Source organism: Temnothorax curvispinosus, unplaced genomic scaffold, assembly GCF_003070985.1.
Source record: "Temnothorax curvispinosus isolate PA1 unplaced genomic scaffold, ASM307098v1 QBEX01014078.1, whole genome shotgun sequence".
In the NCBI taxonomy this organism is placed as follows: Eukaryota; Metazoa; Arthropoda; class Insecta; order Hymenoptera; family Formicidae; genus Temnothorax; species Temnothorax curvispinosus.
The window spans coordinates 757,651-774,801 of NW_020223858.1; the positions used below are offsets into that span (position 1 = coordinate 757,651).

Sequence of the window (17,151 nt, forward strand, 5' to 3'; positions counted from 1 at the left end):
GAACAAGATGGGGGGAATGCAAATGCGCGAGTGCACTCAAAGCTATTCGCCGCGGCAAGGAAAATCGTCGCAAAATCTCGCTTAAAGCGAGAAAGAGAGAGATATTCCACAGATATCATCCCTATGTGCACCATAGAGAAATTCTTAATTGGGCAGTGTTCCGATAGGAATCGCGAAAGTTTACCAGCGTGTTCTCCGCGTGCTGATGATAATGGCAATCTTTTCGTTCGCACACATAGGCATAATTAAACGTACGCCCGGGAAAGTACCTGACAAATTAGTCGGCCGACGAAGCAAAACGGAAGGAAAAGAAAATTGAGGATACGAGCACACAAAGCCGAAAAATTCCACTTCACGGATCACCTGGCGCGGCGGGTGCCATTTTTCAAATTTCTAATCGAGTCATGACGCGCGACCCGCGCGACGCGCACTTTTGCGGGGGAGGGCGACAATAAAATTTTTCTCCGCCCGGGCGAGACTAGACGTCGGGAAATAAACGAGGTGCTCGATACCTGCCTTTCACCTGTTGCACGTGTGTTTCTGCCGCACCACGGTGTGCAACGACACTTTTGCCTTGAAGCAGCTGCTTCCTTCTTCTCTTTCGCGTTGCGTCTCGCGTTTCCCGCGCGAGTTCTCCTTCGTCTTTGTCGCGCACCCTTGCAGTCGTCGATCCGTCAGTATCGCATCCTCGTGCAACCGCCCCCACGGTTGCCCGTGAAATTCCCCGCTCTCGGAATTTATTCCTCGTGGAGGCAAGACGGACGGCCGCGTGCCCATTTGACTGCAGCGAAATACGTTCCTCTCGATCGCCTCGAATTGAAATCCCGGGGTTAGTAAATCAACGGGATACGAGTTGCGGACATTTATTTTGAGCATGCTGGTATTGATCGGCGCCACGAACGGTTTCGATTTGTCTGTCTATCATTGGCAGAGAATGACGCCAAGAATCGATCGGGCGTATTTTCAACTCGCGTGTAAACGATAATTTTGCGCGAGACAGATTTAATTTTATCGCAGAACGCATAACGTATCCAGTCAGATAAGTATCCAGTATCTGTCTAGAGTAGACATTCACGTTGCATAATGAAATTTGTTCTGAGGACGATAAGATAATTATATAACGAAATATATAAAAACGTAAAGTTACAATACACTCAATTTTATGTGCAAACTTTCACTTGCAGCGACAACGGGAGATACATAATTAACACAACATGACAACAATAACGATGAAATTTCCTAAAATCAATGACGGCACTTTACCGCTAAGTGGCAGACCTTGATACAAAGGAGACGAAAATGATCATACGCGACTCATAGGCGCGAAGCGAACGCGTTTGTTCGGATGCGCTCTTACTTGCGTGCCCCTCGGCGCACTCGATCACGAATTACAGATCAAGCTGTAATGAAATCTGCTACGTGAAACGTGCGGTGCGTGCGAGCTGGGGCACTCATGTAAGACCACGTGCCGAAACGAGAAAAAGAAAAGAGGGAAAAATGTACCGACCTCTCTCGATGAATACATTAAGCTGCGTTCTTCTTACTAACCCTTAAGTGTTACTCGACGAGAAGTTGGACATCCCAGTTGCTCGAGGAAATTGTCCGCACACGGCCCGCTCGCGCTGTCTCGGCTCAGAGCAAATCGGGCGTCTCGTTCCGACAACTGGATTGGTCATAGAATCGCGAAATCGTAGGGTCGCGCGCTCGTTATATATCCGCAAATCGATTGTCATGCGAGCGCGCGAGACCGACGATAAGGCACGCCTTCGCGATCGGCGAGGACTCGTTGAAGAACCGAGACAACAAGACGCGCCGAGGCGGGCGATTTCCTCCTTCCACATTTGCGTGTCGGACGAGAATTGTAGATCGTAAAGAATCGTAAAACCCCCAACCTCCCACACCCATAAAAATATATCGCAATGTCGGGGCGGTGCCGTTACCGCCGCCCTTCTTTCGCAGTGCAGCATGCGGCGGCAGCGGTGGAATTTCTTTCTCTTCCCTTTTTTTTTCTTCTTTAATTTTAACTCGACTTGGCGATTTTGCGTGAAAAAAAAGTGCCTCAGTCAGCTGAACCTGCGCGTATAACGTCGTAACTTTATGATGCGTGGGGCGTTATTTTACGCGAGCGAAATATTTTATGGATATCTCGCGTCGCGCTCTGAAAAAAAATCGAGATAACTGCGCAAAGTATCGGGAAACATCGCAATTTGCGGATTTTACGTCGAAAAGTAACGTTTCGTCTTCGTCCTCGGATTTCACGCAGCCGAAAATTTTCGTGGAACTGAGAAAAGCGGCTTTTGTAACATATTTCAGCGATGCCGCGCCCTACACGGGGAATCGAACAGCATGACGGGCCGCGTATTTTTGTCGGTTGGCCCTTACCTCGTTGAATATCACGCAGAAACGACTCTCCCGTCCAAAACCGCGGAAAACACAAACCGCGTACGCACGTGCGCGTGCATATATGCGCGCACCCGCGGAATACGATATTTACGCGAATTCGGTATTTACGAGCGGAACGATCAGCCGAGATTCGGTGATCAATATCGAGCTCGTTTGCGCGTTTTCGTCCGAGTTCACCTCGGTCCCCCTCGGTGAATTCGAAATGTTCGGAAAACATTCGGAAGTCTCGCTCGTTAAAGCGGGCTACACACAGATATATATATATATATATATATATATATATATATATATATATATATATCAAGAAACAGAGTATCATGATACCATCTCGATAAGATATGTCTTAGATCATGTACTATACACATACACAGACTGCGATATGTAGCAGGTATCACTTATCTCTAGTACCGACAATGAGTGCATGATTTTTGAAAGTGAAGTGTCAACTTCACAGTGGCGATTAGCGGGGATCTATCGCGAGATTATTCTACACACTTGAAAACAAGCTGAGACATAGCTTAGTATCATTGTTTCGGTCTCTATAATATGTATTCCATCGACAGCGGGAGACTAGATTCATGTATCGATACTCGTTGATACTTAATTGATACATGAAACCTTCGAAGACGTACCCACACACGATGAGACATGACTCATGAGACGGTATCACGATACCGTTTCTTGATACATATCTCTGTGTGTGTAGCTCGCTTAAATCGCGGCCACGTCGAGGAACCGAGCTTTATCGACCGGAACAATTCAATCGCAACGAAGATCCTTTTCCCTTTTTTTCCCTCGTCGCGTGTCGTGAGAAATCACCGCGCGAATATCTTCTCTTATCAATAGCGCAACGGTGATTTTTCGATGGATTTCAAAACGCGTTTGTAGGACTCGTTAAAAGCTAGACGGGAATCAATTAAAATGCGGCTGTTAAACACCCGACGCAATCGAGCCGAACAGCGAGAGATTCTAGACAACGGCGTAACGCGAGGGACATCCCATACACGTTTTCGCACGCATGCACGCGGCGAAATTTACGAGCGCTGTGATCCATCGTGACCCGATGGGATAGGTGCCGAAATGCGTCGCTCGTTTTCGACCTCCCGATTACGCGCCGCTGCATCGCCATCGCCCGTCGTCCGTCGCCCGTCGCCGTCGCTGCAGGTTGCACTGCCTCCTCGCATCGAAATGCAGTCCGAGCGCATTTCCACCAATTACTCTGCCGCATATAAACATTGTCTCTCCCCGACCCCCGCCCCTCGACTCATATCGACTGCTCTTCCCCCCCCCCCCATAATTGACATATAAATTGTATATCTGTATTTTGTGCCAAACTTGAAGACTTATTGTCGTCTATATGTCGTACACCCGAACTTTGTTCGATCCATTTCGCCCTCCGTCACTCAACGTATCAACATCAACTGTATTGATTGATATGTCTGTACAGCGTGTGTGTCGCATGTCATGTGTGTGTGTATATATATGTACAGAAATTAATGGCCGTTTCGTGTCGTAACGCGGCGTAGCTTGCATGCTTTCTTGACTGTGCATAGGTGATATCCCCAACGCTCACACGCAGATTTCCCTTCATGTCCTCCCATGTCACGTGTCCGTGTGAACGTGTTCGCGCATCAGTAAACTACAAAACGGGGATTGAAACCGGAGTAACTTTAGCGAGTTCAAATTTCGGTATCGTAATCGATGTACAAAAATAACTTCCACATGTATGTTCCGCGAGTATAAGCCGCGCTCTTTATACCCCGAAGTATCGAGACTCGAACTTGCCGAATAGTTACAGCTCGCCAGATCCGATCCCCGGATCACAGAGAAAACATATACGCGTTCGTGTATGTCTGTATACGTGTATACATGTGTGAACGCTTGGATGTGAATTTGTGTAAATGTAAACTCGTTAAGGATGTATCACTGGTACAATCTTAGACAAAAGTGCATGAAATTTGAAATAACTTGAATATCTACGCCTAACGCATAGTAAATCTAGATGTAAGATACTCAAATGATAGTAGGAGTCTTATTTTTACTCCTACAAAGGTATTTTTTACTTTACAAATGTTTTTTTCCAGTATTATTTGCGATTTTTGTAATTTATGAGCCTAAACTTTTGGCAGTAAAAATGCCCTGATTTCAACTTTATAACGTCAAATTATTAATAAAATTAATAATTAATTAATAATTAATAATTAATAATTAATTATCATTAATTATTAATTTATTTCTTTAAAACGGTGTAGTGAAGACAATTGAAACTTGACAGATAGTTTCATCTATTCGTATACTAGGGCTGCGTTCCGATATTCACTGTCAGTACTGAAAATCTATAGTGTACGTTACGTAAACTATAGATTTTCAGTACTTGCAGTGAATATCGGAACGCAGCCTAGATGTACAAACAAATTCAAAATATTGGTAGCGCTCCTTCAATATTTTTTTAGCTGTTTTATCCGTCAAAATCGTCTCTTCCCATAAAAATACGTGTAAAATCAGTGAAAATTAAAATCGTTATATCTCAGCAACCGTTTAGTGGATTCGTTTCTACTTTTTTTGTAGCACATCAGGAAGACTAAAAGAACATTCTCACAAATTTTTATCCACTTGGTAGCGCTTTGAAAATAGGTGCAATACATCCTTAAGGAGCATGGTCAATCGCGCCTCATCATTTTGAATCGACTTTAAACGTAGTCGCGATTGTATGACGTCGCGAAACACGAGCGCAACACTGTGCTCTGACCGTGACGTTCCTTCTTCTGCATCAAGTCCGCTGCCATCACATTTTATTTTCGCGTGGTCTCTCTTCGTACAATCGTATCTTCAGAAGCGCGCGAGTAACTCCTTGCCCGTTGAAAGAGTTCTCCAAGCTGACGATCGCCGGCGCGATTGTGCAGCGTCGATATTTCGTGAATTAGGAGAATTTGTGGTCTCTCGGTCAGAGATCGAGTCTGCAAATCCGTACACCTCTAAAGATACTGAAGCGTTTGTTTAATTATCGTTTTACGTTGCAATCGAAAAACATCGAGATGATGTTAAAGACTAACATCATTTCTAATTGATTACAGATTAATGTTTGCATGCATGCATCCATTTACAGTAACAAATTGAAGCCGGTATAATTTGTATATAGGTTCGTATTTCAATATTACGTATCTATGCGAGTATAATCATCATGTTTATTCAAATCGGTGGGAACACAGTGCCACAAGGTACATTTGTCCTCTCGTACGCGGAAAATCGAACCGGTCACAATTATACCGGTTACGATTTTAGATTTTACAGGTGGGATTTAGCGGTCGATAGCGAAAACCGGCTCGTTCCCGAATGTAATCACCCGAGCTTATGATTATTAGACGAGGCGCTCGATTGCACGTGCAAGAACCGGATCCTGCGGGGCCGCTTCTTAACGTCATCGGCCTGATTAAGCCTGTTGGATAAGAGGCGTTATATATGAAGATTGAATTTAATTAGTTAAGGGGTTGCGGCGCCGCGCCGCCGCAGCCAGCGCATTTACATCTCGAGACGTCCATTCCCGATGCATCGCGTTGGCGCAGTATACCACGTGTAGCCGCTCCGGTGGAGTAAGGGCCGAACTAAGCTACGAAGCAAAATATATATGTGTCGCGATGAATCATGAGGGGCTAACTTTACGAGCCCCGGTGTATCCGATCATAATTTTCGCTACAAATTTTACGATATACCCTGCTGTACAACAGGTTCCGGCAAGCAGCGCTTGTCAGAATTATTACGGAGGATGATCATAGACGAGATCAGATTTGGACGGGAAAGAGAGAGGACGATGGCGAGAGGATGAACGAACGATCTGATTGGACGAGCCAATGACAGTCTGGATAGGGAATCTTCTCGAGAACGAGAAAATAAACGCGACGTAACCGACGGTCGAACTGCAAATGTGATTGCTACACCAGAAACCCCCTTACAATTTTCTCGGTACGAACTACGAACGTGACGTGGATCTTTGCGTATATTCAGAAAAAGACGAGGTACCGCTCTAACCGCTTTTCTCGAAGATATACGTAGTGCATCAAGAACTATTGAAGTCTTATCGAATTCGTTTTACTGTTATTGTGCCCAGGAATATTGGAAAATAACGTCTTTACGAATAATAACATCTCTCCCCCCAAAGAATAACGTTTACCAATATCGCGAGAGAGCTTGGAACGAAAAGGTGTTTGTAAAACTTATATACGACAATATCAAAGTATTTATGAATTCACATAAAATTATTCCATTTGATTTATATATATGATTCGCATTGATCTCCGCGATCTCGTTGCTTCTGTAAATGATTAAATGAACCGCCCAGGGTTATTCCATCCATCAGAAAAGGGCTTCTTCGGAGCCTTCGATGGCCCATGGGAACCGGGTAAACCATATCCTATTTGGCGCCAGATCAAAGAGCAACAGATACCCAACGAGCGGCACGAAGCTTAAAAGAACCTGGAAAATCTTTTCAAGGTATCTCCGGCATCGTCACTTTATTTCCCGTCCTCCAATCCTCCATGCAGATAAGAGCGGAGATGTAAGCGGCAGGAATCTTTTGTTCAAGACTTCTTTTAATTACTTTAATATGATTGCAGCGCGATATCCGCGTAGGGAAGTAGCAGGCTGTGAAATTTTTTGGTCAACTTTTATCGCACTTTAATTAAAATATCTGAACGGAGTAATCGAGCGCAAAATCTGTAGATTTGTTGTTCTTAAAACTAATATTTTATCTAATATTTAAACCAAGTTGTTCTTAAAACTAATATTTTATCGTACGAAAATATGTACGGATAGGAATGAGGGTTATTGACTTTACTTTTCGTAAAGCTCTCAGATTAATATCTCGTTTTTAGCACCTTAAACGAAGACAGGAAACTTATCAAACTCTCGCAAAATTTTTTTGAATCTTTCAAAATCTTGTATCACGGAATATGTAATAGCTTAAAGCTCTTCGAAAGCTAAAGTCAACTAATTTCCGTTCTTCCACGAGCTTGCCTTATCAAATATTCGCGGCGATGCGTGATATGATTTTAAGTTTCGCGTAGAGCGGCTATATGATTACTACGCCTTCGCGGCGGAGCCGAGCACAAGTTGCGAACCTCCATCGGAGAACGAGGACTTCTTGACCACGCGGAAAGCAATTTTCAGCGACGGTGAAGAGCCAGTTTTCCGCCTGTCGACCGCACGAACGCGTTTTTCCAGGCGCTCACGGCGCCCCGCTTCACGAGAGAGAAATCACCGTCTCTTCTTCGCACCGTCCCACGGCCAAACGGATTCTCCCGTTGCACGCCTTATCACGTAACGTCGGTTTGCGGATGCACCATCTCGTAGACGTAGTAGTGTAGACGTAGATATAGTCGCGCGAGCGGAATTCTCAGTAGTTGCATGCGCACGTTCGGCTTCGAGTTACCTAAACGAAATGTTCCCCATCGTGTAGATACGTGCCCATCTTAATCAAACTTTGACCTTGGTAGCTCGATCTGGTACTCAACTCAGAGGAGGGTGGTGACTTATCCGATTTCATCATGAACGGGGAATGGTACCTCATCGGTGAGTTTCACTGAGCAAGTTTACGACTTGTCAGCCCAATCAGACTCTGCCTCTGTATTGGCACGAGTATATTTATATGTGTGTTTGTGTGCGTAAGGGAACGTGCCTATTGAAGGCTAAGAATAAAATCTCGAATCGACTCGATGCGCATCAATAAATGGATTCTGCAGTAATAATACGGAAGTAAAGTGCTGGATTAAGTAGTATAAAATGCATTTTAAAAAGTGGATAAAAATAAATTTTTAAGAATTTTGATTATCACTCAATATCACTTAAAATTGATATGTATTAGCAACGCTTAAAATAGCGACGATTTTTTTTTACACTTTGTCTCTCATAAAAAATTATTTCATCGAAACAAACAAAATTTTAAAAGAATTCGATCGACGTGTTGTCTTAATGGTCGACAAATATTAATTGTGAAACAAAAAGCATATTACTTAATTTCTATTAAAAAATTATATCTATTAAAATTCTTATATCTATTAAAGTTCTTAATGTTAAATCATACACGGATATCCGCACATATAATATTATCATTATTATTTTTTTTACTGTTATTTTAATTGTAAAGGTCTAGGCTTATATAAGTAGTTTTATTGCTGATACCTTATCTCTTGAAGTGTAGCATTCTATATTTTCGCTTCTATATATGTATAGTGTAATTCATCTTACTTAGACTTCAATAAAGTTATTATTTCGGGAAAAAAATGAATAGTATGTAAATGCGGAAGAGAAGAAAGAAGTCAGTTTGACATAATTGAAATTCTCTCTCTTGCCGTTTCACGTTCAGGCTTCAGCCTCGTCTGTTCTCGGCACGCATGTACAATGGTAATGCACCTACGTTAATCCGTCGCAATTTGCGAATCTGTTTGTACAACGTGTACGTTGTAAAAGTACAGAATGGGGGATGGCATTACGAATGCAATAATATATTGCAAGGAGCTATTATGGAATTCAACGATTCTATTTTCAAACGGTAATTACGCAGTCATATCTTTAACGGCTGATTATAATCTTTCATCCGCGTTTCATCGCGATTGCGCTACATATACGCAATCAGAGTATTTATTCAACACAATTGTACTCAATAACAACGCAAGCTCGGGTCCTCCAAATCGTTACCTCTTAAGAGCGATCTTTCGTTTACGAGACTAATTCTCGCAAATAACGACAAGCCCGTTCTCCGCTCCCAACTTTGTGTTGAGCGATGATACGAATACACAATTCGGAGTTACGACTGTCTCTTAGCGCAGTCGGTGAATATTCCCGAGTACAAATTTATTTATTCATCTCAACTTCGTCAGCATATAATTATTTAAAAAGTTGAATAACTCCCTAGTTCCTCAAGACAAGAATCTTGAATTGTTCCGCTGTATATTTATACGATGAAAAAAAAGTCTTTTTTAACTCAGTTTGTACACGTCATCCTATCGTCCTTTTCAGAGCCACCTTCTGCAGCTTTCATAAAAGAAGAGGGTGTATCGCGAAAGAAAATCTTCGTCGTGATTCGTTCCAGCTTCTCGACTGGATTCTGGAACGCAAATTTCGCTGGTGATACGAAACAGCGTCATTGGTGTGTGAAGGAATGCTGATGGAAGCCGTTAAGAAACCGCAACCACTCCTCCCCTATTCCCCCCTTCTCTTCTTTCTCTGGCTTTCCGTCATGTTCGCAGATGTTGTATCCTGGAGCTTCTCGTTTCGTGCGAAGTCGCGATCGATGTCACGCGACTAAATAGAAATCGAAGGATTTTATGGGGTCTCCGTGTCTCGGCGTTGCCGCAATGGCGTATAACTTTACGGCGGTATTCTTTCGCACATGGCGCTATATTCTTTCGTATCCTTCTTGTCTTCCTTCTTTTTCCTACCTCTCACTTATTGGTCCCGTGTTCCTTTACGACTACATTCCTCGAGCTCGCGTATCGAAAAGTGCTATTCGCGTACGACGGTTTTCTCGAAGTGGATTCGGCCGGGACTGTTGACACGTTGAAACTGCTCGAAAGGGAGATGGAATCTTTGATAGACTCGGTCTAGCATCTGAAAAAATCTTGCTGATATCCGTATAAGAAAGAAAAATACCTTGAAAGAAAGGTTCCATCTTCTATATAGAATGAAACTGCAAGAGAGATATAAAGAACAACAATACTGGAAGCAATAGTATGCTCTATAAAATGAAAAAATTTACATTGAGATATTTACATATATATAGGCTTATATTTTTTTAGAATTTTGTTAATGAATTTAATGGAAATCAATAAAATATTTTTTTTTGCAAATTGAAGGAGGTGAATGAAAGAAAAACTTGAATTGAAACTAATCGATATTAAGCTTCGGCTATTTAAGCGGTGGCAGAGACAAAGTGTGCACAATTGCGATACCAAAAAATAAAACACCAGCTCGATGCCTCCGACCTGTGCTCCGACCGACAAAACGATACACTCGATGTGTGTTGGTGGCCGACACATCTAATCGGCGCGTCGATGTGGCGCGTGTAATTAAGAGTGTCGCCCTTAAACCCGTGTTTGCGGAGACACGTTAATTATCTCGAGGCGGATGCATCGAACATGGTCCACGTGCCAAAATACAAAGAAAAAGTCCTCGAAGAACGAGCAACCAGCAACAAGTGAGTATCCGATATCGCGATGTTCGAGATCGATTCGAGAGCCCGTCCGATCGGAAGCTATTAAGAAACCCTCCATCCTCAAAAAGTATCGAACGGTTGCGGTCAAGAGGTTGCCTTTAGTCTTCAGCAGATTTCCCCTCCATCTTCGTTGAGAGAATGCGCCACGGCAGGTGCATCGTATTTAAAATTCGCGAGGACGGCAAGTTTTATTTTATCGCGTAGCACATACATCGTCGCCGTTCGTTCGCCAGTAGCTCAACTCGTCGCGCAACGGGCTGGAACGAAAGCGGAAATTCGCGAATTCGCGAGATCTTTTTGTTTCTTACGAGACGTGCCGTAATCCTAAGGTAGTTTAAGACAAGCCCACGAGAAGTAACCGTAGAAAAATTGCTACGGGAAGTAACCCGACGTGACTCGCTCGCACGAATCTTTCGGGCACAGGGTGCCACCATGACTCGACGGCATTTACGGCTCTCTCCACGAGTTCACGTAGCCTCGCGATAAAACAGATGGATGGATGATAGATAGACCCCACTTTATGCCTTGAGATTTTAGTATTCTCAAGACACACGATAGAGATACAGTATATAGCAAGTAAAGAAGACAAAGGACGGTAAATAATAAAAAGGGATATAAAGATAATAATATTGATAAGTGGATAGGCAAGCGCTTTATTATATTATGTTCTCAGCAGAAGAACGTTATTTTAAAAATAATAGGATTTAAAATATATAGCGAGCAAGAATAGAAAAAAAATGAGGGACGGTCGTTCGCGGAATGTAATCGAGGAATGCAACCGAAGGGCGAACGATTACTCCCGCCGTATTGTTATATCCGTGTCGTATTTAGTCCCTCGGGCAGATATGTCGGCATGTACATCGGTGCTGGCACTTTTTCCAGGTATGCCGGGGAAGAAGAACACGATAATGTATCAATGCTGCCCGGAGCCGTACGTCGACGTCACATTCACGATACAGATACGCAGGAGGACCCTCTACTACTTTTTCAACCTGATCGTGCCCTGCGTGCTGATATCGAGCATGGCCCTATTGGGCTTCACCCTGCCGCCCGATTCCGGCGAGAAGCTCACCCTAGGTAACGTAACTCGTAGCATGCTTGCCTGCACACCAGCCAGACACACCTCTTCCTTTCTTTTCGGTTGATTCATTGGAATTATTACTGTTCACGTGATATGTAATATATACATAGTATATATTTAGCTCTTGAAATAGAAGTTCATAAAACGTGCAGATAAAGTATGATGAGGTCACGTGTAAATTTTCTCATTTCTTAAGACCTTAATGTTTTACAAAGTTGAAAAGTGAAATTACTTTCTAACGGATGGAAGATATTTTAGTTGAAAACTTTGAAATTAATTTATCAACGGATAATAGTTTATGCATTTGTCATAAATTATTATACTTATAAAAATTCTCCTAGCTCAACTTTCAAATTGTGTTTCCAATTAGCGAGTGATATTTTATTAATGAATGGAATCATCTCGTTAATAATATTAATATTATATTATTAATAAAGAACATAATAATAATATTATTATATATGGCGATATATTGTATATATTACATATCTACACACGTGTTATACGTCTTTACTTTTCTGTAAGTATACTTTCCGTTGATACTTTATACTCTCGGCGCCACTGCTGACTGTCCTACGTTTGTTTCGTTTTGACGACGGAAGGAAAGTAGTCAAGATCGACTCTACTTCGATCACGGACGACCAAACGACGTCGCGCAACGTTTTCGTCGGGCGACTCTCGTGTAACGGCGATCTACACCAGCGAGACTCCATTTCTTTTTCCTCTCACGGATCACACGCACACTTTTCCGGCTGCTGTCGTTAAATCGTTCGACGGGGCTCTCGATGTCTCGAAAGCTCTCGTTTCCGTATATTTATCGCCGACGACGGTGCGCGTGCACTTTCACTCGCGTATCGATTAGTCGAATATACCTTTACAATTACACTTTAACCATTAGTAGGAGTTTTATTGTCGCGTTATATCGCTAGAAAAATAGGAGACTGTTATCCTTCACATCAATTTCGACCGATTTAGGATATATCCTGGTATATTTAGGTAGATAAATCATCTCCTGATCTCGATTTAATTGTGATAAATGGGACGTTGTGAGAAATCTTGTTGCAGACTAGGAGCGGTAGCTTCGAAACAACTACATATTTCACAATCAATCGAAAAATCGATATACTCCTCGCTGTAATATCTATTTCTCACGTGGGGTAATGTCATCTTATTACGTGTCGATACGTTTGGTGCACGTGCGTTTCTTGCGCAGACGCCAGTGCGGTCGCCACGTTACCTCGTAAATTCGCAATGTCTATGGGTAACTCCGACGTCTCTCACGGACTTATACGTCCACGTTTACATTTACGAAGAGTCGTTCGAGGAAGAGTGCCGCGTGATTTGAATTTTGGATACGTCGGGCAACCAGTACATCGCGTTAGTCTGTAAGGGGCGCGCGCTGCATGTTACATAGCGCACCCGCGTATCTCGACATGTAAACGCCGTCGGTGATGCATATTTTAGAGGCTCCGCGGAATAAGCCTCTCTCGAACGACTCCTTTGGTCCTGCAACGATGGTAGACTACGTGAAATATTACGCGCGCGTTTCCTCCATCGAGGCCTCCACGATGAGCGCCGCACTCGAATACTGGCCGATGGTATATCGACGAGTTTTGACGTATTCTCTGTTCGAACACGCGCACATCTCTGCGGACATCTCCATTTCAACAAAATGTCCACGGGTGACGTTGAAGTGTTAAATCCGTCGGGAGTGACAAGTTATTGGTCATGGAGAGTCGAAGAATTCATAATTCCGAGGTGGTCTATCAATCGAGAGAATCGAATAGTCGACCGATAGGGCACCGATAATGCCGGGACCCTTCAATTATTCAGGATTAACACACGAATAACCAGCAGCAATCGCGGCTGGGCTCACCTTACACCAAAACGCCGAATGAACTGCATAAAATGACATCCGCACCCTCGTGAATATTCATGACGCACCGGCAGATCCAATCTCCGGTGCTCTCGATAGCGCATCGGGAAAAGTCGCCGTCTCTTCTTGTTCAAGTTTTTCATGTGTCAGAGATAATGGGACTTCTCCCCGCGGGGTACTTTGCGCGATTTTCCTAAGATCGCGTGGGAATAGTGAACGGCGCACCGCCGGATTTCATCCATCAAGCTGAGGACCGTAACATTCCGATCGTTTCCACCAATCGATTTTTTTTTATTCCTATTAACTTTTCCGCGTCTCATGAATTCTCCGTCAGCGGTAGATTATTATTATTTTTTCTTTTTTCTTATTGATTGGTCTCGTGCGACCCCACTTTCAATCAGGCTTTCCAAACACGCCGCGGGAACGGGTGTGTGTATAATTTTCGTCTTGTGTTCGAAGCAATCGGTGGACTCGATAAAATCGGGCGAGATATCAAAGCGGGATATTAGAGAGCCGTTCCGCCAATGTATTGACTCCGATTTCAAACTGGTTTCACAATATATGGTGTACATATACCCCGTATATGTACCCATCCGTCTGTCGTAGTGACCCGCGGCCCGAATTGTCAATTCACGATACGCTCTCGATACTTTCTCACTTACCGTTAATACTACCTTCGTTCCGCGGTGGCCTCCCGTTATTTTTCACGTGGTATTAGTCGGAAATGCACCTCGGTAATTATGATGGATCCATTACGAGATTCGTGTCAAGTTTCTCTCGGCCGTTCTCTCATCTGTCATATTTAAGAGAACTTCCAAAAGCTGTGGCAATTACCGGGCGATATCTCTGTGCAGGGATGCTATATTTTTCCATTAATTTTTCCTCGGAGACCCCAAATCTTCGTCTAGAACTGTCCCTAATACAAAAACGTGTTACTTAAACACGAACATCGAGCTCTTGTGCTTTAGTTGTAATTTAATTGTCAAATGCGATGTATATACATATATATATATCGTCACACAAAGAAATACATTTCTTGATGTCAACAAAGTATTACAAATGACAATCTTACTTTGACAAGTCATTTCGCATAACCGTGACCGGTTTGAGAAACGATTTTCTCGTTCGTCGTTTCGCGGGGAATTGAATTGAAATTTCCCTGTAGTGCTTCGGTAAAAACGACAACCCAAAATCGACGTCGAGACCGATGTTCGAAGCTGTTCTCGACAAACGTTACGATGTTATGGTGTCAGAGACGAACTGGACATAGCGCGCTCTTTACGTCGCGCATTATTTTCGGTAGCTCGCAAAACGTACCGTGAAAATATTTTCTCTCGTAGACAGAGAGCCGAGTGCCGAATCGATATTATGCCGCGTGTAAATGCTGATTCAGAGCTGATTCAGAGATCGAAACTTTATTGGCTGTTACATTCGGCTTTATTGTGACATCAATGAGTTTCGATTAAATTATGCTATAAATTAAATTACGAAGCGAAAAGAGAAATTTGAAACTTCCGAGTCTCCCCCTGAGATGTTCGATCGAGATGCGGATTATGCAAGATGTTCCAGAACCATTAGCCTTAATTCTTTGACCAACTTGGAGTAGATTTTCTTTTAAGTGAAATGTCGAGACATTAAATATTACCTGAACTGTAAGCGATGGAAAGTAAAATACTTTTTGTGATTAAATGATGTATTCGTCTATCTAAATTTTCCAGTAAATTATTTTTAGTTTAGTTAAAAAATTATAAAGATATATAATGCTCTATGGTGATCTAACGATGATTACTATTTCTTTTTTTGTGGAAAAAAGTTTAGTATCATATTTCTCGTTAAAACAACTGTTATTAAATTTAAAATCGGACATTCTGTGATAAACGTATATTTAAATATATATTCGTTAATACCCCTTCTCATAAATCGCGATCTCGATATAACAAAAAATATGAATATACGATCGAATGAGATTCACCGTTGTTTCGTTAGAAATTGACAATATTATTATTCAACGTCATGTAATTTTTTTGATAGACAGCAAAAAACAAGCAATCCAGTCATTCTGTCGATAGAAGAGACAAGAAGCGAATGCGACCTCGTATATAAAATACCTCGTATGTAAAAATATATAAAAACAAAGATATATATGTATGAATACGGATAACGTTCGCATGCGCGTTGTATGTTTTTCACGCTTTCGCGATCTATAAAGATACCGGACGGAAGTTAGACAAACTATAATCTCTGTGAGTTATACGTGTGTTTATCTATCCGCGGTAGATAAATCTCGCTTTTTTCGTTCTGTCTTCCTCGAAAGCGCGCCACCTACTCTTTCCTAACATGCTCTCTCTATTTCCTAATTTCTGTTCGTATGTCTAAATGCGAGCGAATCTTGGACGCATTGTCAATCGTTATCCCCGAAGTCCCACGACCTAATAATCATACTAAAATAAACACCATTAACGCAAGTGCTCGGCGAGCTTTCGGTGCGTGCAATTTGTGCTTGACGTTGCCGACTATGGCAAGTTACAGTGAAGCCTGGCATTGCAACGCGGCTGTATGCGAGGTACCTCATTATCACGTGTCATACTTCATATGGTAGTTCCTGGATATTACAACGACGAAATACGTTCACGTCCATGCACCATGCATTGTGCGAATGCCTAATTCTTAATCAGTTGCTAAGCACTAACAATATCTCCTCTGTTTCTTGCCAATCTCGGTGATAATTAAAATCAATCTATTTGCACAAAGTTCAACACGAGCCGCGTAATTCAATTGGATAAATCGATTAAATACTTCTATTATAGAAACCAGCTATCATTCATCAAGTTGAAATTAAATTTCCGAGTTTCAGAACGGTTTTTACACAAACGCTCGTTGCGTCAGTATCGTAAAAATTAAACGAGAATAAATTACACGTCGGCCTCGATTTATAGCTGGCGCTAGAGTTTCGTTTTTCTGTGTATTTAATAATAGCTCATCAAAGTTAACCAAGTGAAACCCCGAGAAAGTATAAGAAACTCCGCGTCGCGACTTTATCTAGGTGGATTCGATAGCACTTGCTGCCTTATTAAGGATTCTCCTGACGTACTGTCGCACTCTTTCGCAGTTTCCCTACGCCGCGCCGCGCTGGATAGATGAGAAATCGTGAACGAGAAAGAAGACGCAGATAACTTTTGCCGGCTACGCAGCCGCTGTCGTTAATCCCGCGAGATTATCTTCACGTGCGCGCCGACGCAATTTCTGGTGCGACGATGTCATTAGAGTGAACGGGCAACTTCTTCGATGCCGACTGGTACTTTCAACTTTTGGTGCACGCTGCTCTTACCGCCACAATCGCCGATTTTGAGCGTGCCGGTCTGACATCTTTACGGAATTGCCTTATCAGCGCCATCTTCTCGTCGATACTAAACCAAATACTTCTTCGAGCAGCTGTTTATTGGAATGTAAATTTATCTCATGTATTATCAAAACTTTTACATTTCACAAAATACACAAATTCACATTTAATAAGATTTTAATTGATATTTACCTGTAAAGAGCCGTACATTTCTAATCATTTGGAAAATACGGGAGAAGAATCAA

The 17,151-nt window shown here is 42.5% G+C and overlaps 1 protein-coding gene across 5 annotated transcripts in view; it reads left to right on the forward strand.

Moving 5' to 3' along the window:
- Positions 1–17,151, forward strand: part of LOC112464271 (neuronal acetylcholine receptor subunit alpha-7) — a 218,458-nt gene that overhangs the window by 128,003 nt on the left and 73,304 nt on the right. For all 5 annotated transcript variants that reach the window (XM_025031153.1, XM_025031157.1, XM_025031154.1 and 2 more), the window contains exons 7-8: positions 7,893–7,968; positions 11,492–11,686. In XM_025031153.1, coding sequence (XP_024886921.1) covers positions 7,893–7,968; positions 11,492–11,686 — 271 coding nt within the window. The remainder of the gene's footprint in view (positions 1–7,892; positions 7,969–11,491; positions 11,687–17,151) is intronic.